Source organism: Apiospora aurea, assembly GCF_038362705.1.
Source record: "Apiospora aurea strain CBS 24483 chromosome Unknown utg000005l_segment0_segment0, whole genome shotgun sequence".
Taxonomy (NCBI): domain Eukaryota; kingdom Fungi; phylum Ascomycota; class Sordariomycetes; order Amphisphaeriales; family Apiosporaceae; genus Apiospora; species Apiospora aurea.
Window position 1 is genome coordinate 4,932,182 of NW_027117392.1, and position 25,020 is coordinate 4,957,201.

At 53.2% G+C, this 25,020-nt stretch overlaps 7 protein-coding genes across 7 annotated transcripts; 3 read left to right on the forward strand and 4 right to left on the reverse strand.

Annotated features, from left to right (window-relative positions):
• Positions 1-132: 132 nt before the first annotated feature.
• Positions 133-1,960, reverse strand: PG986_008065 (malate synthase; the record flags this gene model as incomplete). Its single annotated transcript, XM_066844287.1, has 4 exons — positions 133-421; positions 480-722; positions 779-1,514; positions 1,600-1,960. The coding sequence occupies 4 exons, from the start codon at positions 1,958-1,960 to the stop codon at positions 133-135; spliced, it is 1,629 nt and encodes a 542-aa protein (XP_066700399.1).
• Positions 1,961-3,830: 1,870 nt separating this feature from the next.
• Positions 3,831-4,157, reverse strand: PG986_008066 (uncharacterized protein; the record flags this gene model as incomplete). The annotated part of the gene is made up of 1 exon (XM_066844288.1): positions 3,831-4,157. One exon carries the CDS (start codon positions 4,155-4,157, stop codon positions 3,831-3,833), a length of 327 nt encoding a protein of 108 aa, XP_066700400.1.
• Positions 4,158-5,179: 1,022 nt separating this feature from the next.
• PG986_008067 (cholesterol esterase) lies at positions 5,180-7,350 on the forward strand (the record flags this gene model as incomplete). Its single annotated transcript, XM_066844289.1, has 5 exons — positions 5,180-5,211; positions 5,277-5,356; positions 5,419-5,514; positions 5,580-6,789; positions 6,843-7,350. The coding sequence occupies 5 exons, from the start codon at positions 5,180-5,182 to the stop codon at positions 7,348-7,350; spliced, it is 1,926 nt and encodes a 641-aa protein (XP_066700401.1).
• A 1,214-nt stretch (positions 7,351-8,564) lies between these two features.
• On the reverse strand, positions 8,565-10,777 carry PG986_008068 (uncharacterized protein; the record flags this gene model as incomplete). Its single annotated transcript, XM_066844290.1, has 3 exons — positions 8,565-9,274; positions 9,350-10,625; positions 10,718-10,777. The coding sequence occupies 3 exons, from the start codon at positions 10,775-10,777 to the stop codon at positions 8,565-8,567; spliced, it is 2,046 nt and encodes a 681-aa protein (XP_066700402.1).
• A 7,453-nt stretch (positions 10,778-18,230) lies between these two features.
• PG986_008069 (ankyrin repeat and zinc finger domain-containing protein) lies at positions 18,231-20,291 on the reverse strand (the record flags this gene model as incomplete). The annotated part of the gene is made up of 2 exons (XM_066844291.1): positions 18,231-20,146; positions 20,240-20,291. The coding sequence occupies 2 exons, from the start codon at positions 20,289-20,291 to the stop codon at positions 18,231-18,233; spliced, it is 1,968 nt and encodes a 655-aa protein (XP_066700403.1).
• Positions 20,292-22,701: 2,410 nt separating this feature from the next.
• PG986_008070 (uncharacterized protein) lies at positions 22,702-23,849 on the forward strand (the record flags this gene model as incomplete). The annotated part of the gene is made up of 2 exons (XM_066844292.1): positions 22,702-22,863; positions 22,908-23,849. 2 exons carry the CDS (start codon positions 22,702-22,704, stop codon positions 23,847-23,849), a joined length of 1,104 nt encoding a protein of 367 aa, XP_066700404.1.
• Positions 23,850-24,528: 679 nt separating this feature from the next.
• Positions 24,529-24,846, forward strand: PG986_008071 (uncharacterized protein; the record flags this gene model as incomplete). Its single annotated transcript, XM_066844293.1, has 2 exons — positions 24,529-24,604; positions 24,698-24,846. 2 exons carry the CDS (start codon positions 24,529-24,531, stop codon positions 24,844-24,846), a joined length of 225 nt encoding a protein of 74 aa, XP_066700405.1.
• Between the last annotated feature and the right edge of the window lie 174 nt (positions 24,847-25,020).

Here is a 25,020-nt window from a genome sequence, read left to right on the forward strand (position 1 = left end):
ACAGCAGTCCATGGGGGTACTGCGAGAGGCATGTCTCGTACAAAACAGATATGTACTCAGTACATGACAAACGCCCAATACCCAATCTGATTCATCTCTAGTCATGAATCGCTGCATCGCTTCACTCCTCCCTTACAGCTTGCTCGCCGGCTTCGCGCTGCCAACCGCCGTGATTTCGTTGTACAGCAGACTCGTCAAGAAGTCGGCGTAGTCCTCGCCCGTGACCTGCCCTGCGAAGTACTGCGATGCGAGGCTGTACTTGTTCCCTTGCGGTGCCTTTTGAGAAAGCTCCTCGGTCTGTTCTTTGAGTAGCTGCAGGGCGTAGGCCTTGTCGACGCGCTTGCCTTCGGCTGTTGTCACGCCGTGGCGTACCCACTGCCAGAGCTGTGACCGCGATACCTCGGCCGTAGCCGCATCCTCCCTGGAGCGTTTATGAGCACGCGAATACAAGAACTAAGATGGGTAATGGCAGAACTTACATCAAATAGTTGATGGGCACGCAGCCTACTCCGCGAATCCAGGCTTCCATGTATCCCAATCCGATGTTGAGGTTCTTTCGGATGCCTTCTTCCGTGATCTTTCCGGGGACATTCATGTTCAGTAGATCATTCTGGCCAATCGTAACATCCTCACGGCGCACGAAGAGTTGGTTTGGTGTAGGCATGTGCTTGTTGAAGATCTCGGAAGCGATAGAAGCCAAGGCGGGGTGGGCAACCCATGTTCTACATCAATCATCAGTAAGTTGCTGCATGGAAAAGTCCAGGAATTGGTCACATACCCGTCGTGGCCGGCGCGGACTTCTCGAAGCTTGTCGGCTCGCACTCCCTCCATCGCCTTGTCGTTTGCCTCCTTGTCGTCCTTGATGGGGATCTGAGCGGCCATGCCACCCATAGCATGGACACCACGCTTATGGCAAGTTTGGATGAGGAGTTTCACATAGGCGTCCATGAACGGCACCGTCATAGTGACGCTGCTCCGATCGGGCAGGATGAAGTTGCTGTTCTGACGGAATTTCTTGATGACGCTGAAAATGTAGTCCCAGCGACCGCAGTTAAGACCGGAACTGTGATCGCGCAGCTCGTAGATGATCTCGTCCATCTCGAAGGCGGCCAGGATGGTCTCGATCAGCACGGTGCCCCGAATCGTCCCGCGGCGCATACCGATATAGTCTTGACCCAGGTTGAAGGCATCGTTCCACAGACGGGCTTCGAGGTGAGATTCCATCTTGGGCAGGTAGAAGTAAGGGCCGAAACCTTGCTTGACGCTCTCGAAGGCATTGTGGAAGAAGTAAAGACCGAAGTCGAACAGCGATCCGGAGATCGGCTCGCCGTCTACCGTGACGTGCTTCTCCTCCAGGTGCCAGCCTCGAGGCCGCACAATGAGAGTCGGCAGCACACGGTCGGTGCGGATCTTGTATTCCTTCTCACCCTGCTTGAACTCCAATTGACGTCGTACAGCATCGTACATGTTGACCTGACCGGTGATCATGTTATCCCACGTGGGCGCACTCGAGTCTATATGCTTGGTTAGCTCCATGAACAGTCTTCAATGAATGGGTCTCGTCCGTCCATCGAAACTCGATGTCGAAGGACAACTTACCTTCGAAGTCGGCCATATATGTCCACACGTTGGAGTTGAGGGCATTCACAACCATCTTGCGGTCCGTCGGACCCGTAATCTCGACTCGACGGTCTACCAGGCCGGGAGCGGGCGGCGCACCTTTCCATGCGGCATCATCGCGAATGGACTTTGTCTCGGGCAGGAAGTCCGGAAGTTGGCCCTTGTCCAGCTCAGCCTGGCGAATCTTGCGGCGCTCTAGGAGGGCCTTGCGGGTGCCGTTGAAAGATCGATGGAGAAGAGCCAAGAATGCCAGAGCCTCTGGCGTCAGGATCTTTCTGTGTTCAGAGCGCACCTCGCCGGAGATGGTAACGCCCTCGAGGATTGTCTCGGTAGTCGCCATATTTGCTGTGAAGGGGGGCTAATGTGTAAGTCGCTTTGAGAGCCTCAACAGTTGCTAGGAGAGGATATATGTCATCAATTGGGATATAGGCTGGCGTGGGTTGAATATAAGATAGATGTAGCTGTAAAGATGCTATACTGAGAAGGGGTTGGGTTTCATATGGTGATGGTTTGAGATAGGATCAAGCTGGGTGTTCCCGGACTGAAGTATGGCTGGTCTGAGGGAATGTGAAGGGGCTCCCGGGTATGACGAAGATGGTACGGGACCCCAAGTTATCTCCAAACTTCGGCATTGAGTCTTGTGGGCGCGACTAGCTGGGAGGTGGTTGACCACCAGGTGATGATGATGTATGACAAGGATGGGCTGCCATGATGCAAGTACCATTTCGGTAGGACTTACGTAGTGAGTGTACAAGAACCACAGCTTGCCGTGCGGCCAAGTCAAGAATAAGCTCGGCGTCAGAACAGAGTTGGCTTGTTTCGGACGGAAGGGTGGACGTGAATGGACGGTCTAGCCGGCGGGGTGACGGAAGGAACGAGCTTGTGAAAGTGTGGGGGAATGTGAATATCAGAATGCTTCACTAGTCGTGTAACCCGAGCAGAACTCAAGTATCCAGCAAAGCAGTAACCTAGTAGTGCGCGCGACATGTGCTTCTGGGCCCGTACGTTTTATGGCGCTGCCGGGCCTCTTATCCAACTCCATCGCGTCCCGTTCAGCAGTAGCACAATTGTTCCCCAGGTAGGCATATTTTGCCAACCCGAAAGTCATGGCGGGTTCCGCCCGACCGTACGGGAAATCCCACGAGGCACTTGGAGGTTGACCATGACGGCATCGGACCCGAGATACCCTCGACCCCTTTGCCACTGCCAGAGTATCGGGTGCCCTGCATGGATGCGCTGCCTATTATCAGTTACGAGTCGCCTTCGGCATGGCGAATAGCTTCTACAGGATCCAATCCGACTTCGGCCGGTTACTCGATTGAAATGACCCATCTCGAGCGATAAGGGTCGAAGGCTAGGAATAAAGTCGGTACCTGACCGAGCTGCAGAATAGTGGGTGGATGGATAGTTGCCGAATGGCCGAGACCTGCCTGGCCTGGCATGCCGAGGGATAAGCTAAGCCCACTAAAGAGGTACGACCTGGCAGTACCTCCACACCTACAAACAGTCAATCTGATGGATTGATGGAGGAGATCAGGTCGTCAATGCCGAATTCAACGGGTACACAGCAATAGGCCGGCTATTCCCGGCTCTTTTTCGTATTTTGCTGTCGTCGCAATATGGTAGATTCTAGTAGCACAGCAATTGAGGAGAAGCAGGATTGGTATCGTGGGATATGGACGAGAAACTGAGAGGCGACCGACGGGATTCAACTCATTCCCACCCCGAAGGATGTGAAATACGGGATTATACACAGCTTGCATCTAATCCCCAGCACCGTCCTAACCGGCGCTCGTATGGCTTTCTCGCTCGGGAGGTTCGGACGCAGCGTACGTAGGAATGCCCCTACCTGAACCCTTTTTCTTGCCGTTGCGCTCTGATCATAGGGATCCGAGAGGGGAGGCATGCACGATGATGCCTGGGAGATGGGCCAGTACCTCATCAACGCCATGGACAATAACCGCACTCGGCCAAGCGGGGTGATTGTTCCGAGTACGTCAAGTAAAACAGAACATGGAGGCTCTGTTCGTAGCGCAAAGAAGCGATGAGTTCCGGACGAGGCCGTGGAAACCAAGCCTGGCTATGACACCAAAGCGTAGCAGTGGGCTGCAAAGAACAATGAACGCTGCCCAATGCCGCTGCTTGCCCAAGCTGGCCGATTGAACTGCCAGCATAATCGTACAAAGCACCACCTCTTCAGGCACAACTTCTTATTTCTTGTTCTTGTCTGCTTGCTCTTGCCGGAGTTTCTCATTCTCCACTTCTCTCCAGTCCTTGGGCTCGGGCTCGTTGCCATCGGTCTTCCGTACGGAGCCGGCGAAGGCGGATCGGCCGGCATACAGCTGGTAACCTTCGCCCGAGTCGCTGGCCTCGAGGTTCTTGAAGGTGATGGGCTGGTTGCCGCGGAATCGCTTGCGCATATCAATCATGCCCCGCCTGCATTCACCGAAGCCCTTCTTGAGCTGCTGGCACTTGGTCGGCAGGGTCTCGGCAAGCGGCGAACGGAGGCATTCGGCGGCCGTATGGCGCTGGACCATGACGCATTCGGACTCCTGGAGACATTGCGCCAGGGCGGCTCCTACCCGGTGCGCGACGTGGTTAGCTGAGGGACAATTGTCGAATGCGAAAAGAAAAATGACGGCCACGTACGTATTTCTTTGCATGAACTCGGCATCTTGGAGGACTATGACCAGGTGTGGTGATTGGCAGGGGCCGCCTCTGGAGATGAGGCTTTCTCGATATGAACCGTCGCAAATTGTAGACGAATTGATTTTCCGCTGCTCGCCAGGCGCCACCGATCTGTGATTGGCCAAGCCTGGCCCCGATGCATGACAGCTGGTAGCGACAAGGGGGGGGCCGCTGCTTTTTCGATGGCTCTGCAACCTGTAGCAAGCAGTTGCAGTGGGGGCAGCTTAGCTACAATTAGAGCTCTCAGGTCGAGCTCAGGTACGGGCGCGGCCAAAGCAGCCCGTCTCACAAGCTGGAAGCTGGAAGCAAAGCTCCAGTCCAGTTGCTGCCCAGGTGGGACTTGACTTGGGACGGGAGATCCTGACATATTTTGATATAGATCCTCTTCCGCTCCATGCTTGTGGTTTTCCTGGTTTTCTTCCTCCTCGAATAGACACACTGCTGTATTTGCCTTTTCCCTTTTGCCTTTCTCTGTTGCAGCTTCATTTCCTTCCCTTTGGGATACATGCCACTTTTGCTCCGCCCCCTTTGTGTTGCTGCTATCCAGAAGAGGAAATAGAGTTGCGTCTTTCTTTGCATGTGACGACATCATCTACTGGACAAGGAAAGTGCCACTTGCCAGAACCGTTGGCGACTTTGACAGCGCCGATCCCTCAGCAAGCCATTGCATACCTACTTACAAACAAACACCTCACTTATTGTTATTTCAATCCTGACATTCTACAGCTCCCCTCGACCGCAAACAATGCCTTTCTGTGTCGTGACTCTGAACGCATAGAGAGAGAGAGTGTGTGTGTCTTCTATTGGTGTCACGAAAGCCCGAGCTGGGTGCCACACACGTAGTGGGCGCGCCCGCCGTTTACCCCCCACGATGCCTGTTCCTTTTATTGGCCGGTTGAATCCGTAAGTCGAGATGAGCTGCGAGGATGGCGAACAAGGTTGGGTGTTTGGTATTGACTATTGCGAAGGGCCGAGTATATTGCGCTCGTAGGCTCGTTTGTTCTCGTTGGGCTCGAAGCCATTATCCGAATCCTCACCCTCGCTCTACGTAGGCAACACCAACCTAGACACCTCGGGCGTCGCATTCTGCGTGACTAACTCGCAATGCAGCAAACTCCCTTCTTTCCCTCTTCTACGCAGCTTCGCGGCGGCTTTTTAATAGGTTCTCGTCGCCGGCGCAAAGAAGAGCCGAGCAGCGGCGGAAATGTGAGGATAACCGGCCATTCCCACCATTGTTGTGTATCGCATCTGACACATATGGTTTCTGTTAGCTATCTCTAGTTCGATCCGAAACGCCTCCGACTTCGTTGACCTCTGCGCCGAGTTTGGCTACACTGCCGAAGAACATGTCGTACAAACCAAAGATGGCTATCTGCTCGGCATCCATCGTCTCCCATGGCGCAAGGGAGAGGAGGACATGAAAGTCAACAATGGGCCACACAGTCTGCGGAAGAAGGTTGTATACCTTCACCATGGGCTTCTCATGAACAGTGAAGTATGGGTCAGCTCGACGGACGCCCAAAGGTGTCTGCCATTTGTGTTAGTGGAAAGGGGCTACGATGTCTGGTTGGGCAACAATCGCGGAAACAAATACTCCAAGAAATCCGTCAAGATGTCTCCGGCGAGCATCGAATTCTGGGACTTCTCTATCGACGAGTTTGCTTTCTACGACATTCCCGACACCATCGAGTATGTTCTGCACTCCACTGGGCAGTCGTCACTTTCATACATTGGCTTCTCCCAGGGCACTGCTCAGTCCTTCGCTGCGTTGTCTGTGCACCCGAAGCTCAACGACCAAGTCAACGTCTTCATTGCGCTTGCGCCTGCTATGTCACCGGCCGGCCTTTCTAACGGAATCGTCGACGCCCTCGTCAAAGCCTCCCCGCAAGTGCTCTTCCTTCTCTTCGGTCGCCGGTCGATCCTTGCTTCGGCTACGATGTGGCAGTCTATTCTATATCCGCCCATCTTCGTTCGCGTCATTGATATCGGTTTGTCCTTCTTGTTTAACTGGAAAGCCAAGAACATCTCCTTGTCGCAGAAACTGGCTGCTTACCCGCATCTTTACTCCTTCACGAGTACCAAGTCTGTGGTGCACTGGTTCCAGATTATCCGCACTAAGTCGTTCCAAATGTTCGACGATGATGTCCACCCGCTACTTAGTACTACGCACAAGTATACCAAGGTCGCCAAGTACCCGACTCGCAATATCAAGACCCCGATTGTGTTGGTTTACGGTGGTAGCGACTCTCTTGTGGATATCAAGGTCATGCTGCGTGAGCTACCTAATCGGACGGTGGCCACGGAGATTCCACATTACGAGCATCTCGATTTCCTGTGGGCGAGAGATGTCGATACCCAGGTTTTCCAACATGTGTTCGATGCCCTGGATAACTTCACAGATGCGGAGCATTCTAAGGAGGAATTTGAGAGCTATCGACGTGCCCGAGCCACTAGTCTGGGCGCCTCGGCATCGTTTGGGCAGTAAGTGCAGGTTCCTGAAAGGACGAGTGGCCACCTGACTAAATAACGTGCAGCAAGTACCGCGATAGCGATGCAGTCGAGTCAGATATTGCGTCCGTGAATAGTCAAGATCCTGCCATGGAGGTGGCGCACAAGGCGCGAGAGGATCTCCTCGATTATTCGTCGCCACCCTCAACGTCTGGCCCTTCTGAGGCTGCTGAGGCCACCGAAACAGGTCCAATCGCGACCCCGGAAGACAAAACTCAACCCCAGGCGATTACAACAATTAACGAAAACATGGTGACAACGCCCATTAAGAAGAACTGGGGTGGTGTCGATGGCGCAGACTCGCCATTGTCTGCCCAAGAACTCAAAACCCCCTCCCCGATTGGCAAAGGGGCCAGGGCTCACAAGCGACCCGGCAGCGGCGCTAGCAATCTCAGCTTTGATGCCGCGAGGGATGGCAAGGGCCGTGGAGGTGGAATCCGGATTGGAACATCCAAGCCCATTGTTGGTGCCAGTGTGGGCAGTATGACGGGGGGCAGTGCCGACGATAGCATCCGCAAGAGGAACGGTACTTGATTCAAAGACAAATAGGTGTACGGGAGTGCTAACAGTCTCATACCGCGGGACTCGGCTTAATTTCTGAACTACTAGAGGAAAGCTACTTGCTTTCTCTGAATATTGGACTTAGAGGCATGCATAAACAATACAGGCGGCCAAATTAAACATCACTAATAACCTTCAATGTGAGATTGGGATGTTTCTACTTGATATATTTATTGCAACCCCTTTACCGTTGTGTCCGTGGCACGTACTTCATGGTACAGGCTTGCTTCCCAGACGCTCGCAGGTTCAAGTCAATTCCGATCGGAACATTTACTCCAGGACGGATTGGTCACGATGTATTTAGAACAAGGGGCTGTAGCCATAAATCTAGGATTATCGCGTAAGAAGCGTGTTTCACTGCCCGAATCTAAGTAAATCGAATGCTAACATCAAGAATAATTCCAAACAAAATGCAAATAATCTAGTTTCAGCACGCTTACTGGTGCTAGAGAGCTCGGTAACCCCCCCAGGAATAACGCAGATTACGTTGATGCTCAGTAGATGGACGAAGCCAGGCAAATCCTGCTGTACAGAAATTGCAATCAATATTGGGTTTCCACGATTAAAGAGATTACCCAAGACTAAGTAACGTCACTCAGTATGTGGGGAAAAGAGTCCCCAGGAAGACTCTTGGTCGTGACTTGTGCTTAAGAGTGATGCCTATAGAATGAGAGATGCATATATGGTTGGGTCAAATATCAATCCGAAGACTTAGAGGTCACAATGAAGGCAAGTGAGTAGTATGTTTGTTTGAACTTGAAGCACAGAGGCTACTTGTTGAAGATTCCTTCTACGGGGTATTAAATATTATTATACCAAACACTCGACAATCTTCGTAGTTCGAGGTTCTTCCTCCATCGCTTTTTGATACCCCCCTTCAGAAATGGTATACAGTTAAATAAAATAGGAATGTGATGGCCGATTGCCGTGCCGGTACGACACCGGGCTTGCTGTGATGATATTTTGTTGATGTGATTGGGTATATCAATAACCCCTTTTCGTCAAGAGTCTCTCCCTCCCCGTGGCTCTTGCTCCCCAGTCCACTCCCGAGAACCTATGTTCGGTAGAACCAGTAAACCGTGTAACTGTTCTACATAAAGATGCTATGTCGTAAGGATCGTGAGAAGTAAATAAGTGGTACAGTGAATGTCGACTACGACTGTGTTCTTCATCCCATTGGAAGCTGTTTACAGAGCAGCAGCGAAAGCAGCGACAATGGCGGCGAAAGCCATGCCGGAGCCAACGCGGCCAGCACCGGCAGTGACGGGAGCAGTCTGGCTAGCAGTGGCAGTGGGGACAACAGCGCCAGTGCCCGTGGGCTTGGCCGGGACCATGGTGGTGGGGTAGGGAGCAGCACCACCGTTGTTGCCAGTAGGACCAGCAGGGGCGGTGGCAGTGGGGGCGGGCTGAGCAACGTAAGTGCCGGGGACGACACCAACGCTGGGCTCAGCAGCACCGGCCTCACCAGTGGTGATGGCGATCTGGGGAACGGTCATGGTGGTGCTGATGGTGACAGTGCTGCTGGAAGAGGTGATCTCGGCGCCAGCGTCATCAGTGACGGGAACGACAGTGGTGGCGGTGACGAGGATGGTGGTGTAGGTAGCCGAGGGGACCGGGGTAGGCTTGGCAGTGATGTAGGTCAAGTGGTCGGCACCAGTGGCAATACCAGGGTTTGTGGGGATGAAAGGAGCGCAGATACCCTTGAAGTACTCAATGGCATCGGCAATGGTCTCCTGGCTGTCACCATGGGCAGCCATGCACTCGTAGATAGCCTTGGTGAACTTGGAGTCAGGGCAGTAGCAAGCAGCATCGGTGTTGTCCTTGCAGCCGACGGAGAACATCCAGGTGTTCAGGCAGCTGGGGACCACCTCCGGGCAGGGCAATGTCTCTACTGGGCCTTTTTAACACAATATGTTAGTAATTAGTCCTTCAAGAGGTAAAAGGGGATAGAATGGGGAAATATGTAACTTACCAGCAGGGGTAGAAGGCTTGGATGAGGTGGCGGGAACGGCAACAGTGGAAGAGCCACCGGTAGGCTTGCCAGGGGCGGTCTCGACGGGCTTGCCGGGAGCAGACTCGGTAGGCTTGCCGGGGGCGGTCTCGACGGGCTTGCTGCTGGAGGCAACGTGGGTCTCGGTGACGGGGCAGATGGTGGTGCCGACGGGGACGGTGACGATGGTGGTCTGGGTGGACGAGGCAGGGCAGTTGGTAACCTCGGGGCCGCAGCTGGTGACGGTGTGGAGGGAGGTGGTGTACATGGTAGAGGTGGTCATGTAGGTGGTCAAGTGGGTTGAAGCAGACTCAGTAGCGGCAGGCTTGGAAGCAGACTCAACCGGCTTGGAAGCAGACTCAACCGGCTTGGAGGCGGACTCGACGGGCTTGGAGGCAGACTCGACGGGCTTGGAGGCAGACTCGACAGGCTTGGAGGCAGACTCGACAGGCTTAGAGGCCGACTCCACGGGCTTGGAGGCGCTGTAAGAGGGAACACCGACACTGCTGGTCGTGGGCTTGGCGGAGCTGGAGGTAACGGCAGGGGAAGAAGCAGAATAACCCTTGCTAGAGGCGCTGCTGGAGGCAGCAGAGGTAGAGACAACAACCGAGTGGCTGGCGCTGGCGGTGGTCTTGACGCTGGCGGAGCTGGAGACGGTGGCGACCGTGGAGTGAGAAGAGGCCTTGTAGACGGTGCTGCTAGGCTTGGGAGGGACGGTGGAGGACTTGGTGTTGCAGTCGAAGGTGATGGAGTGGAAGCCGAAGTTGCAAGTCTCCTTGGGGACGGCGGGCTGCTTGGGGACGATGACAGTGACGTCCTTGGCACCACCACACTGGGTGTTCTTGACGAAGGTACCGGACTTCTTGCAGAAAGTTCGGTGCTTGCAGGTCGAGCCGTCGGGCATGCCGTAGTGGAACTCCAAGTCGCAGTCGAACTCGGGGGTCACCTGGAAACCGCCGATGGAGGTCTTATCGATGTCCTTGCCGTTGCAGCCGAAGCTGGGGGCCTTCTCCTTGTCATGGTGGGCAATACCGCTGATGCACTTGTCCTGGAAGCCGAAGGTGCGGGGAGCGAGCTCGTCACGCTTGGAGAACTTGTTCTCGCAAGTGAAGCCCTTCCAGTTGAATCCACCGTAGCTGTCGAAGTTACCGATGGGGAGATCCTTCCAGTCGAAACCGGGGACCTGCTTCTCGGTACACTTGTTGTCGGTGTTGGCAGGGCAGTTGAAAGCCGGAGCGCTTCCCCAGCTACCGAAACCCTGTGTGGTGGGTTAGTATATGATTACGGGTAGTAGAGTATACTATATAGTATAGTATAGTATAGTATAGTGAAGACTGGTGGAGAACGTACGGTAGCCGCAACCTGGCCGAGGCCAGCAGCCAAAGTGGCGAGGGTTGCCGTGTTCTTCATCTTGACTCTGATCTGAAACGAATCCTTCTTTTGCGATAGTAGTATATAAGAGCGAATGCAATGGATATTCTTGAATTAAGAACGAATGGTGGTTAGAAGCAAGGATAACGAATGGCCTTGGACTTCCTAGAAAGAATAGTTCTGCAAAGAGGAAACGAAAGTGAAGAGAGACTTGATGAGTAGAATAGAAGAGAAGAGGAAGCCTCGCGGTGGAAGCCCACAAGCATATATAGGTGTGCCGAAGACATGACTTGATGGCCACCCATCATCTCTGGCTGTTAGTGGTGGTGGTGCTGGTTGTGGTGGTTGCATGGTTGCACACAGGCACGAGCAGGGGGAGGGTCTCTTCAGAGAGACAGACAGACAGGCCCATGTTCACCACCGCAACCCTTGGCAACCCTTGGCAACCCTTGTCGGCTCAGGTAGACCTGTCGCAGTGTGTATGGACCCAACGGCGGAGCCCAATCCGGACATTGACAAGCCCAGCACCAACCAAGCGAGCCGTTGTGGGCAGAGTCAAAGACAGGAAAGGTGACTGAGATGCGAGAGGTCCAAGAGGCGCCCAAGTAGTGAGTCGTTGTTGTCCGGTACCTGCAGGCCCCAGGCCCCAGGCCCCACATGCTCTGCTACCTGCAACTTGCTAACTTGGCCGATGAGGCTAGCTAGTACCGAACCGCACCTGCCTAGCCTAGCCCACCACACTCATTCGGGTACGTACTTCTTTTAGTTAGGTCGGGTCAAGTATAGGGAGTAGAGCGCGCGGTTGGATAGCATGTAGCCACTCAAAGCGGCGTCAAAGCATATTTGATGCATCAGCTGCACGTCTTCCCATTCGCTCTGTTTCTGCTAACAAGAACACACTTTTTGGATTGAGTTCAATAACCCGACAAGCTGATAGGTGCAAACATGTCAGATCACATTCTACTGGTGATCTACATCTACAGCTGAATGAATGGGCTGTGGTAGATGTAGCTGTAGTAGAACTGCAGGTGTGTGCAAACAAGCTCTGGGGCAGCATCGCATCTGGAGGCTCGCTCGGGGGACTGCAAGAAATCCGTCTACGCTTTTGCGCTAACCAGTATCCCAGCCGATATCTGACGTCGACCCCTTTCGGTACCGGGAATAGTAAAGTGGGATACTGCAAATACCAGGTACGCGAAGTATACAATGTAGCTGGCGCCGAGAGGCCCCCAGATGAAGCAGGTGGGCAGGCAGGGCCGCCGGCCTATTGTTAGCTACATCATGTATTTTGCTGCCAGAAATAATCATCGGCATTTCGCGTGCTCCGAATAGTACAATGAGCACCGAATTCATGTCAGGTATATTTCTCGATGCCTTGCATAGAATGGCTCCTTTTTTCCACCTGGAAAACGAAGGATCTTCCAATGGGAAGCAAGCCCGCCAGTTCTCCCCAATGAAACACGCCGAGCCACCTGCCTGGCATAGTGGCGTACGGTGGTCGTTCTCTGTCAGCTACGCTAATGCAGGAACATCAGGAACCAACAAGACCAGGAACATCTGCCATCAGATCATCTTGGCTTTTAGAAATCTCTAATAAATCACTTCTGCAGAACCGTCCCGGCTATCCTATCCTATCCTGTCAGGGGGTTTGAGGTACAGTAGTGCCACCCACCTGCCTACACTTGTAGTATGTAGGCTGGTTTTCTTTTGCCGGGTCTCAGGCGGGTATCGGTCTTGTCCAAATCCGTCCCCTTGTCGTCGTTCGACAACAGCACGGCATCCAGGTACGGCCCATCGGAGGCATCATGGATGGGGTTTGTGCACGCTGCACAGCATCGCCCATCTATGGGTCGCCCGATTTGACCCACGTTTACCCGTTTGTATATACGCTATCTATATGACAACATGCTATACAGCAGTATTTAATACTGAACGCTTTCCTTCCTATGTTGTTTTGTCGGTCACCATTTTACCGCCGGGCGATTGTCCAGCAACTGCAAAGCAGAGAGAGGGTCATTAGGGCGACGCCAGAGACTCCGAGGATGCCCAGCAATTGCTAGCGGGCAGTCGGGCAAGCCACCCCCATTGCACTTGGGACCGTCACCCGCCAGCATCAGCGAGCTAAACTCGACAGGCGGCGTTACGCCAAAGCTAGCCTGGTTACGAACGCAATCTTGCTATAGGAGAGGCACACAAACGGTAATGGGGCCAGTGGGTAGAGAGGTAGTATCGAGGTCCCTGACCGTTGCAAGGGCTGCGAATACCGCCATGGCGAGGCTCTATACCCATCACCCATAAGCAGAGACATAAGGTTTACCGAGATATCCCATCCCATTCGCCCCTGGCAGGTTGCTTCTTCGGCTTCGCTACCGGCGGTCCATCGAGATATGCGCTATGGGAGATTTGACGTCGTCACGAATGGACATGAAAGTCAATACTTCGAGATGGGATGGCAGTAGCTAGAATTAGAATAAGCACATGTAACTTTTTCGTTATGTGGAATTGGGTTCATCCGATTGCTGTCGACCTGCTTGCTGCACGTAAAATACAAAGTTTGCTGGATTCGATCGGTACCCTAAAAAGCCACACCCCATGCTAGTGTCCCGAGAGATTTACCATGTCCAGCCTAGCAATAGTCTTGCCGGGCAAGGGTGCCTCTGTCCAATGACGACAGACCTCAACACCAAAAGGAGAGTCCTAGGCTGCTTATGTCCTGAAGAAGTACCTAGGGATTCTGTGCAGTCTTGGCCATCCTGCATGTTTCAGGTTTCAAAGCGTGAGGGCCAATCGGCTGCCGTTTCCTCCTCTTAGATCTGTTTCACTTATTCTCCTTCCATCCAAACAGTTGGTTTTTTGGCAACCCTTCGATGACTTCTGCGAACGATCAGCACCAGGTCGCCGGACTTGTTCGGAACCCGACCACGTTATCGCACATCGCGCTTTAGGGACTCACTGGAGCGACCAGTCCCCTCTGGGAGTGTCTGGAGTGGGCGTTGTATGGACAATATCCGTTCCGATGGCATTGCTGGGCCATCTAGTGAACAATGCGCGACACCCAGCATTTTCCAAAGGTTCGATAGCTTTGCGCAGCACTCATGCGTTAAGTTTGAACGGTCCACAGACCATTCCGCCTCTTCCGTCCATCTCTATCTCGTGGTGCACGTCAGATGCACTTACGCTTTCGCATCAAGATTCCTGGCTGTCTATCAGCCAGCCAGTGGTCTATAGATTTTTCTATGCCGACCATTTCTTGCAAGCGCTAGCCCGAGGTAAAAGACAACCCCTAAACGATGCGAGACCAGTACCCTCGTGGGAGACTCCGCAACCGGGTGCCCGGCGCCATGATCATGATCATGATCATGATCCAAATCGTGTGTGAAAGATTTCAACAGTCCTAGATACTAAATCACCGCCACTTGACGTGTCGAGAGAGCTCATCTCCGTCTATGGGACTGTGCGTTCAGTCAGCAGCGCATACACAGCGATCTCGCACTCTCTCTCTTGAGTCTTGCAGGGCCAGACCAAATGATCACCAGCTCATCTCGGGATGGAACCGAGATGCTCGCAGGAGCCCGTATTCGAGGCCCCAGTACCGCTAAGCCTCGATTTGGACCCACAGCATTGATATCCGATCACCCTCGCGACCCAGAAAAGGACAAACTCGGAGAACTAACTGGTCGAGGCTGTCGATGTCCAAGGTGAGCAGGTGAGCACTCCATTGCGATAATTGACGGCTGCCACCTCACGTGGTGAAGCTGCTGGACTTGCACACTTTGGGACTGGAGTTGCCATCCCATCTGCCTGCTTGTCCCCCCTATTGGGAATCAATCACCGACGCTTCGACGCTATCCTACAGTGACATGCGAGAATGCTTGCAGTCGAGCCACCCAGCTCTTATCATTCCTTTCCACCGTTGCTGTTACCGTCACATCTGCTGTTTTCTTGCTAGAATCAAGCAACTGGCAATGGCTATGCCTCCGGTGTTGCTGACATTACCCCTGTACTGAACCATTCCCTCACCAAGGGACAAACTCACCAGGAGCCGAAGCGTGCATAATTCTCCGAACCAACTCCATCGTATAGGGGACTTTTTCGTGGGAAAAACCCGGAGGCTCTCCAGCCCATGCAAATCGTCGGCGTTTTTGCTTTTTCATGACTCGATCCCAACGGTTGCCCACGGAGAGCAGTACCCTGTCTTGCTTTTATCATGTACATGCTAACTCGGCCACCAATCAGAGCAGTGAAACATACGATTGAAAAATGAAATATCCCAAGAATGGTGAACCTATGGCAGCTTTAACATTGGCACGCCACGCACATGCCGTCGTCACTCTAAGACAGAAAGCCGGACAGCAACCCGTCCAATCAACCCATCACGGTCGACCTAGAGAATTCGGCAACCGAAGTATGCGAGACCTGTGTGTGCGAGCAGGTCCAACCGCCTGTGGTCTGTGGGCGGCTGTTTCCCCCCCTTGCCTTCTTGAAGAAGTGCAAGTATCCAGGTATCGTCGCATTTCAGGTACCGGCCTGACAGGGGTCCCTTTGCCCTCCTCCGTTTTCTGCGGAGTTTCAGGTAACATCCAGCACGGAGATGGGCTCTTCTCGTGTTCTCAGGACCTGCACAGAGAGTTACATCGGTGGGAAGGGAATCCAATCCAGGACCAGTTCGTCCGTTCCGTCCTCCGTCCCATGTGTGTGTGTGTGTGTGTATGAATTTAGGGGAAACCAATGTCAAAAAACCGGACGATTTACCCCTCGAGGGGAATTGAGCGGACAAAACTTCGCCACCCTCAACGACTACCTACGCATGCACACATGGAGTCGTTGTTGCCCAGCATATCATTTGCGGGTAAGATTGCAAATTGCAACGGCTGTGATGAATAAGAATAGAAAGGTCTGTCTAGAGTCAATCTCAAAAAAAGACATGCGGCCGCTGCATGGCGTCGTCACCCTCCATACTGGGGATCTGGTACCTTTTTTACTTCAGGCACTGGCTATTGACGGACAGGGAGTCAGGCGTGAGTGAGTGCGGGTGACAGGCGCGAGCAATCAAGTCGACATGCAGTTGGCGGTTACCAGTTGGATGTTGGATGTTGGGGGAGGGCAATTCTTCAGCGGGAAGGAATTGGCTGCCGCACGTTCTAAAAACAAACCCGTCCCATCCATCCAGCCGCCGCCGAAGAAGAACTTCATCTGCGACCGACGAGCCGGGGTCGTCGGTCCAACCCATTGGGCGACAAAAGTTTCGTTTTGCGGCGCCTTGGCTCTCTCTCTCTCTCTCTCTCTCTCTCTCTCTCTTGTGACATTGCCGTACAATGCAACTGCCGGCGCCAAAGCGACATATCTTGACATCTTTTGTCGCGACGAGGGTAACAGATATCACACTTGCAGTAGGCGCCCTGCGAGATCTCAGAGTGCCCCGCGCGGTTGCCAGATATTCGGAGAGGTCTTTTTTGACGATCCTCGCTGCTTGTGGGAGTCGGGCGGGTAACGATGGTCACAGGCCAAGCCAGCAGCGACTAAGATCTCACAATACCAGATCTCAACCAAGTGAACTGTTTTTTCCCCGTTATAAAAAAAATAATAACAACCAAACCAAGTTTCGAAGCAAAACAGTCACCTGCAAGTGTATGACTGTCTCGCATAGTCCAGCAAAATACATACATGCAAAAAAAAAAAAAAAAAAAAAAACTTTTTTTTTTTTTTTTTTTTCTTTTGGTAGGGTAGGGAAGTATATCTAGGCCGCACGGGAGAGCTACATACAATGATCCGCGCCTCCCCGGCTGCTCATACTGGGGAACAGAGGCGATCGTCTTCTTCAACCCGACTGGGCCTCCCGTTGAAACAAAACGGGTAGGATAAAGCAAAGAAGTAGAGATGCGTTCCCCTCCCCCTTTTCCCCGCGTTTACACGAGTCGAGCCGAGTCAAGTCGGGAACGCGTTCGATGGCGCAAGGAATGGACAATTAATAACTGCATGCGCTTACGTGTTGTAAGTCAGAATGATATTATAGGTCACACAGTTCTTTCCGGCGCGTTCGCTTTCTTCGAACAAGTCGCGAGTCAGCAGTGCTGAAAATGCATATTGGAAGCAATCAACATGAGTTCGGCTCTCCATATATCTCATATTCGGGGTGGTGCTCCGCCTCCCTTCTCACTGCCGATTTTCCTTCCTTCCTTCCCCGAGGCTAGGGATGAAAAGGAGGAGGCAGTGGTGGCGGATGATTTGCTATCCTTGACGACGCGCGCTGCTCCAAAATTGGGGGCCGGCTCCTACCAACAGCCAACACGATAGGTTTGTTTTATTTTGATATAATATATATAACACGAATTACCTCGTGAAAACGGTATGGAACAACCAAGATGAAGGAGCCAGATTCTGAACGGGGTCCGATCAGGGATTCTTTTGCGGTTTGACTCGGGTATTATCATGGCCACTGTTGTTGTAAGTCATGGAAGGGGGCTTGTAAGATAAAGCAGGTCGAATCCTTCTTGGTAACTCTATGCCGAAATACCTATGTAGCCGCCGTATATGCGTTATCCTGGCGTTTCTCATCGGAATGGAGCAAATCCTTCGGGCGCGGCATGGGAGGACTGTTCGGCTTCCTTGAACCAAGCAGCTTGGGTGCGTGGCTAAGCATGCGGGAAGAGATCAGCATTGTAAAGCAGGGCGGAAGGACCCTGCCTGGGCAAGTCAGGGGAAGATTGAGTTCACGTATGCCCAGTTGCTTACATTGGCTTCGACTTGGATGAGTTGGTGTACTCGTATTAATATATCTGCAATGGGTGTACGCCAATGTGTAGTTTGTCCTCTTCTGTAAGTTGCCAACAGCGAACACGACATTGAAACATTGTAGTCGAGTATCGATTAGATGAATGAACGGAGTGATCGTCATGTTATGAGCACGTCTCATCGAATCGGCCCTGCACATGGTTCACTCCAACTATGCACTCGACTGCCCAGACTCAAGTAGGGAGTCATGTGGGTGGCCCTGGATGCATCAACTTTTATGCTCAAGGGCAAAGGATGATCGTGTTGTATACGGTGCATAGAAAGCAAGCTCGTGAGAACAGTTCCAATCCCACTTTCTGGCGTGCATGATCAGGTGACAGATATTGTGCTCCTACACCATCGTGGTCCCCGTCATGCTCATGCAGAGACGGTCGCAACTTGGTTGAGAGGACTACAGTACATGCCCCGTAAGCTGTTTGTTCAGGTACGAGGTCGACTCGATCGCTAGGTGTTGTTTAGAAACTCCCCTATTTCATTACCCAATTTACTCTGGCATTGATTGGTATATCCTGAAATAAGCTTTTCAATATAGTACTCCTCACTGATGGTTCGGGCTGAGCCTCCAGAATCATGGACTTGGGCCCCCAAGTAGACAACCCGTTGATTGATAAGCTTCACATGGAGAGTTGCCATCCAGCTTGGGTGTTGATCATGACCGTTGGGGCCACTTATGTATTGGTGGCTTCAGAAGTATCTACCATTAGCTACCTCCCTGCATCCGCTTGATTCTCTCCTCGGCAGCTCGCGCCCGCCTCTCGCGGTCGAGTCTCATCTTCTGTTCGGGCGTGAGCCCTCTCGCCTCCTCCTCACGCTTCTCCTGTGCCGTTTTTTGTGCCAGCCCGCCTAGGATGCCTTTGGCTTTGGACGCCTTTTCCGTAACCTTTGGGCCCTCCAACTTGAGTCGGGCTTCCTCAGCCTTCTTTCTTTCCGCCTCCTTGCTCTCACTCTCTTTGCGCTCTCGCTCCTCCCGCTTCCCAGCCTCGGCTCGCTTCATGGCCGGAGGAACTTTGGCAGCCTCCCAGTCCCATTTCTGCTCGCCCAGCTCATCTCGAGCTACCCTGAAAGCATCACGCGTGGCCCGGTCTCCGGCAAGTTCGAATGCTGTCTTGCCCTCTTTGTTTTGGAGCGTGGGGTCGGCCCCGGCCTTCAGCAGCAACCCGGATACGAGTGGTGCGGAGTTCTGACTGGCCGAGAAGTGTAAAGAAGTAGGCGCATGGTGATTTTGCTGCGAGTCGGCAGGCTGGAATATGAAGTCGGCCTGTAAACCGTTATTCTTCAGGTACGAAAGCAGCGCAGGTAGCTTCGATCTCCGAACAAAGGCCTGCAACTGGTTTGTGTGGAGCAGGGCTGTTTCTTCCTCCTCAGACAACTTGGGCGCGACTGGTTTCGCCGGCTTCGAAGGGGCAACCTTTGCCTGAGCTTCTTGCTGCGCTTTTGCGGCCTGATTGGGATCGAACTCCCGGACCTTCAACCGGGTCAGCTCGATAAAGCATCGCATTAATTCGTTCTGCGTTGCCCGCCGTGTGCTAAAGGGGAACCCTCGTATCCTCGGATCGTTGGCTCTCAAGACCTGTCCCTCGTAAGGTCCAAACAGGGTTCTTCGATTTGTTGCGCCAGTCGCTCGTATAAATAGTAAATCGGACGTGTCAAGAAGCCCCTTCCATTCTTGGAGCAGCTGACGAACTTCGTCGATCAGAGCCTGTTCATTGTACCGACGTATACTAGAGCCTGCTGAGTGCGCATTTCCCTTTGCATTGTCATTCGCAGACTGCGAGCCACCTTGCTTTCGTCTCGTGGTGTACCTGTGAAAGGTCTTGTGTGCCAAAATCGTTGCCTCTCGGTTCAGTGGACCTGACGAAGCGTGTTTTGTCTGTCTTGGCGCAAGTGACACCACCATGGCGGCGAAATGGCCTCCACCGATCATGCACATGAAGACATGAGGCCCCTTGTACGCAGCCGGGGCGGCCTTTCCATCTGTGATGGGCTTGGGGGCTGGTATAGGATCCAGTTGCTTCTTCCGTATGACTTCTACCACCTCGTCCTCGTTGCGAGCTTGTTCGGGTGTTAGAATGGCGCGGTATATGCCGAAGTAGTTGTTTGGTGGAAGCACCGGAGAGCTGAGCCATATCATCGGCGCGTTTCCATTCCCCCGTTTCTTCTTTCGACCGAGACCGGCTTCCCCATCTTCCTCCGCACCTCCATTGTTGGCATTTCTACTAGCGAGAGTTGCCTGCTTCTTCAAGAGGGTGGTGAGGGTACTCTCTTGTTTGTCGTCCTCATCCTCGTCCGACTCGTCGGAGTCCGAACCGGACAGACTCTCATCCAGGTCACCAATGAGACTCTCGAACTCGTTCTCTGTGACGGGTTTGTTGCCGCGAAGTTTTTGCTTCAGGTTATAGTGGTGCAAATCGGACTTTTGGTGACCGCGCTGGTCCTCGACAGAAGTGAAGGCAAGAGAGCATAATGAGCAGCTTTGGGAGCCAGGGAGATTGTCGTTGGAGGAGGATGTTGATGTGTCGGGAGCAGGCGTAGGGTCCAAGGGAAGATCTTCGGGTACTTCGGCTGGAGATTCCTTGAACTCTAGGGTACTGAGCACTTCGTGAGGCAGATCATAAACTGTCGTGAACAGCAGCTGTTAGTGGGGGGTAGAGTCGAGCTTGCGTGCGCTGAGAGATGGGACGGAGATGAACTCGTCGCGAAAACACATACCATAGAGCGGTCGCCGCAGGATGTCGTCTGCCTTCTTGTCCGTTTTCTGCATGTTGACTGCGTAGAGGAGTTGAGATGCGAGTGCAACAAAAAGTTGGGTTCGTCCTGTCGCAAACTTGCTGCGATGATGTTATGGTGGGGTTAAGTACCGACCGACGGCCCAATCTACAGGGATTAGGCTGATTACTTAATTGCTGCCGGGATGACTCTACGGGCAGTTTCGAGGCTACCCAGCTTCAGCCCGTAGCGCATCCTGACTCCCCCACCAATCACCACCTGCACCCCCAAGATACACGATACCACAAGGGTCTGAATGAAATTGTGTGTCAGTTAATCAGAAAGTCAGGCCAGGCCCATTGCGCGATGCAACTCTCCCCAGCTAGTTGCATCGCAAGATGACGAGCTGACGGGTCGACTTGAACCCCTTCGATCTTACCAATGATCAAAGCTGGCATCATCAGGCTGAGCCGGTCCTACGATCTAAACCTGCATACGAAAAGACCGACCAGGCACACTCGCATTCGGGGATAGTTCTAGAGAAGGAAAGTGAAAGCGGCTCTCAGCCTCATTACAGCGGTGATATAGACCAAGCTACACGATCCCCCTGTTTCAAAGCCGGTTGAGCGACTGGGCAGCATGAAAGAACGAGAAGGCTGGGAACCAGGATATATATGTGTGCGTTTTTGATTATGTTGGGACCTCGATCCCCTTCGTGTGTTCGTTTTGGTCCGCCAAACCATATGTTTATATATATGCGCCTCAGAATCTATACAAATCAGACTACAATATTCATCTTACACCTCACACAGTGCTTTCCAGTGTATACGGACATACATGGCTCAGACCGGCACGAGCGACATTCCCAGCCCAGAGAGTAGCAAACATCACTCCGCTACTCTCCCAGAGGTCTGTCCTGAACCAGGCTTGCTGCCTATACCCCCTGATTCAACATTGGAAGTCCATCCTCCACATATCCAACATGCCTCAGGCCACGATGAGACTTCGCAGAGTTATGAGCCCGCTACACCTCTGGAGAAGAAGCTGCCCTGGTCGAGAACGCACAGGATTTGGATCATCGCCGGTGCTATCGTCATCGCTGGCGGCATTATTGCTGGTGCTGTAGGTGGGACAGTGGGCAGCAAGGCTCGCTACGAGGGCTCTGCAGACGCTCCCACAAGCTCTTCTTTGTGAGTATTCCCACTCATGCAGGCAACAACCCCCTTGCCCAGGTTCTGTGTTACGACGTTTAAGATAGATCGGAACGAAGCTCACTTGGCCTCCACTGCAGAAGTCTCCCTGCCCAGACATCGTCAACCACGAGTGTCTCCTCCGCAACGTCCACACCAATTACTTCCACATCGCCTTCCACCTCCTCCACCATTAGGATGACGCGAACGGGTACCGTCCGCACACAGACACCCGCCCCATCAGCCACGCCTTCAAACCAAGTCTACGTCGGCCACCTCGATGACGGGACTAGGATTGGCTTTGCCGTGAATGGTTCGGCAAACGCAGCATGCGCCTGGGCTGTGAACCCTGTTCCGGGCGGGAACCCATGTGGTTATGCCTTCACCTTACCGGACGGCTTCCAGTACATCTGGAACGGCTGTGGCGGCGGGACTTGGATGACATGGCGAAACCCGAGCAATGAAGACGATGTCAGATGGCATGACCTAGGAAATCCAAGAGACTGCGCCCAAGATATTCAGACGTATACTTGCGGTACAGAGACGATACATGCAGAGTATATATGTCCCGACCACTCTATTGGCGGGTAGTCTCTGCCAGTCAGGGGAGGGGGGGTTACTATGTGTATGGCAAATAGCAAACATGAGAGTGGCTAAGATTGCCCTCAAAATCGGCCGCTAACTTCACTTCTTTCACCGCTTACGTAGGTGGCACGACGGTCAGGGAGAGTAGATTCTGATTTGGTTGCTCTTCATCCTCCTACTGCCACTCCCGGTCTAGACCAGTTCACACAAAGATATAGATGTCATCAGCGCCTCCGAGAGCTTGACCGCTTCAAACAAGGACTTCTTCAAAGGGGTATTTTGTAGACCAAGGCACCGTGTTGTTATATTGTCTTTATAATTCTATTGACACAACGGCGCTCTTTCAACCTCGGAACCATTGTCTCTTCTTGACAATGGAAGCCCCTGTCTTACAAAAACCCTGTTCCCATACCCCTGCTGACTTCAACTTCGGTGTTTCCATTCCCATCATTCCACAGCTACCTATATTACCAGTTGACCGGTTCAACTTTTCTAGAGAGACAATCCTGTTAATAGTCTCTCTAGCAAAACATTTTTACCTCCTATTTTGTATTTGTTTCCTCCCCCTTTCCCTCCCCTTTTTGTTTATATATAAAAGTATAGAAAACGCACACATCCCACCATGTGCGAGTGTAAGGTAAAAACGTACACGTACGAGGCTTGTCTGCACCGGTCCCGGACCCGGGTCCTATGCCTGAAATCGAGCTGGCGGACGATGAACTTCCTGTGCCTGGGGGCGGTGCTCACCAAGTGCCGGCCCCAGAAGGAGGCGCGGACGAGGACCGGGCTGTGCACCCAGTGCACGCACCATTTCCTCCCCTGGCACATCAACGACCGCCAGTTCTGCGAAAAGTACGTCCAGTGGAAGGCGGACAACGGCTACGCGGGCAAGGGAGATCGACGCCCGGATCGTGCCGCTCGAGGCCATCTTCAACATCCCCAAGGACAGCAGCAGCAGCGGCGGCAACGATAACAGGCGGAGGAAGCCCCACCACCAGCAGTCGCCCATGGTCGCCACAAACCCCTCGCATAGGCAGCAGCAGCATCAGAGCGTCGACACCATCGACATGGCCGCCGAGGGCGCCCTCGACTCCGATTACTACACAGGCAGCAGCGCCCGCTCGCACAGCCCGGCTGTCCGCTCCGCCCGGACGAACGAGCCCATCGATCTCTCGGACCTCACCGAGCGCGTCGCCGGCTCTTCCTTCAAGGGCCGCGCCCACGCGGGCGGGAAGATGATGGATCTGTACCGCAGTAGCAACAGCGACAGCGACAGCAGGCCCAAGATCAAAGAGACCCTACTGTCCCCCTGCAACGAGAGGAAGCTGCAAAGGCGCGTCAGGCTCAACCCGGCGCCCAAACAGGCGCGCTGGCGATCCGCGGCGAAGAACGAAGATAGCGACGACGGAGGCGAGGAAGAGACGGCAAATGACGGTGCGAAACGGGACACCTACTATGTGACCGCGACCCCGTCCACCGAGTCCCGCACCGGCTTCGTCGGCCACGTCCGCTCCCGCAGCCACGAGACGGTCCCGGTCCCGCCGCCGCAGCCGTTCGGCGAGATCTTCATGGGCTGCGACTCGCACGGGCAGGCGCGCCGGCCGGGGTGCTCCTCCTGCACCGAGGCCTACTTCTGCGAGCGCGGCGTCCCCGACGAGGCCTACATCCGCGAGTGCCACTCGGCGCCGCCCTGCTTGGTGCGGGTGCGGACCCCGGGCGATCGGTACACCGCCGCGCCCCAGGCGTTGTGCTTGTGCGAGCGGCCCGGGTCGAAAGACTGTATCGCTTGTCTCGAGAAGACGCGGGAGATTCAACAGCTCCAGGCTGACTTCATATGAGTATATGTACATGGTGCATGTACATTATGGATAAGCAAAAGGTTTGTATGTGTAGTACTACTCGGCGGTAAGTTCTTGTCATCAAAGGGGGACAAATCGGTAGGTTTTCTGTCATTGATCAGGGCGTTGGGAGTCCGGGACTTCCGCTCTGCGTTTCTAGAAGTATATATTCGTTCGTACACTTTTAATGGATATGTTTGCTTGTTTATCGCTAGCCATACACCACTGTGGTCGGTCATCTCATTGTGTCTTTCGCGATTCGACTGTGTAGCACGTTGGACGTCCCAGTGACGTAATATCACAGGAAGTGAAGCTATGTGGCTATGCAGTCGATCAATCCCCGAATAGAGTTTTTATTTTCCCCATGGGGTAAACATCGATCGGCCATCTGATATCGCGGAGAGGGGTCGACTCCAACTTGTCAGCAGACCTGTGTAAGAGAGCGAGACAGAGAGTCTGAGCCAGAGAGAGAGAGCATGGACAAGGAGCCTGCCTATTTGTATTGGCTGTCCTGTCCTGTCCATCTCGATCTCATTTTCCCCCCTTTGCTTCTCCTCTCTGATGAACAATAATCTACTGCTATCAACGAATCCAAGTCACAGAACAAACACATTCATAGGAGTTACTGCAACAACTCTATCGACCTTCGATTAGTTCTTTCCTCCGAAGTACCATCATCATGTCCAAGGCATACTTGAAAGCAAAGGAGAAGTACAACGAGATCATCAACGACGCTGGCCGGGGCGATTTTTACTGTAAGTCGAAGGCACCCAACATCATCATTCTGTGACCCCCCTTCACCAAGAGGAAAAGGAGCTTGACTGACTCAAAGTGTCAACGGCGTAAAGGTCGCTCCAATCGTGTCGCTCCGTCGAAACTCCCGTCCAGTGGAGAATGTGACGCCGTCGCCCATGTTACCCATGAGCCAAGCCGTCGTGGCAGTACAGGGAGCATGTCGGACAAGATCAAGGATTGGATGAACAGGCCTGCCTATTAAGGGGTCGGAACTCGGCGTCCACATGAGCAGCTAAAGTCTGATATTTTTGTAAATGAATGATGAGTGTTGTGTTTGTCTAAACGAAAATGTATCCAATGCTGTATACTATGTAGACTCTGCTTGCTATGCTTGACCTACCGGGTATAGTTGTATAAAAGAAGAACGTTACATCAA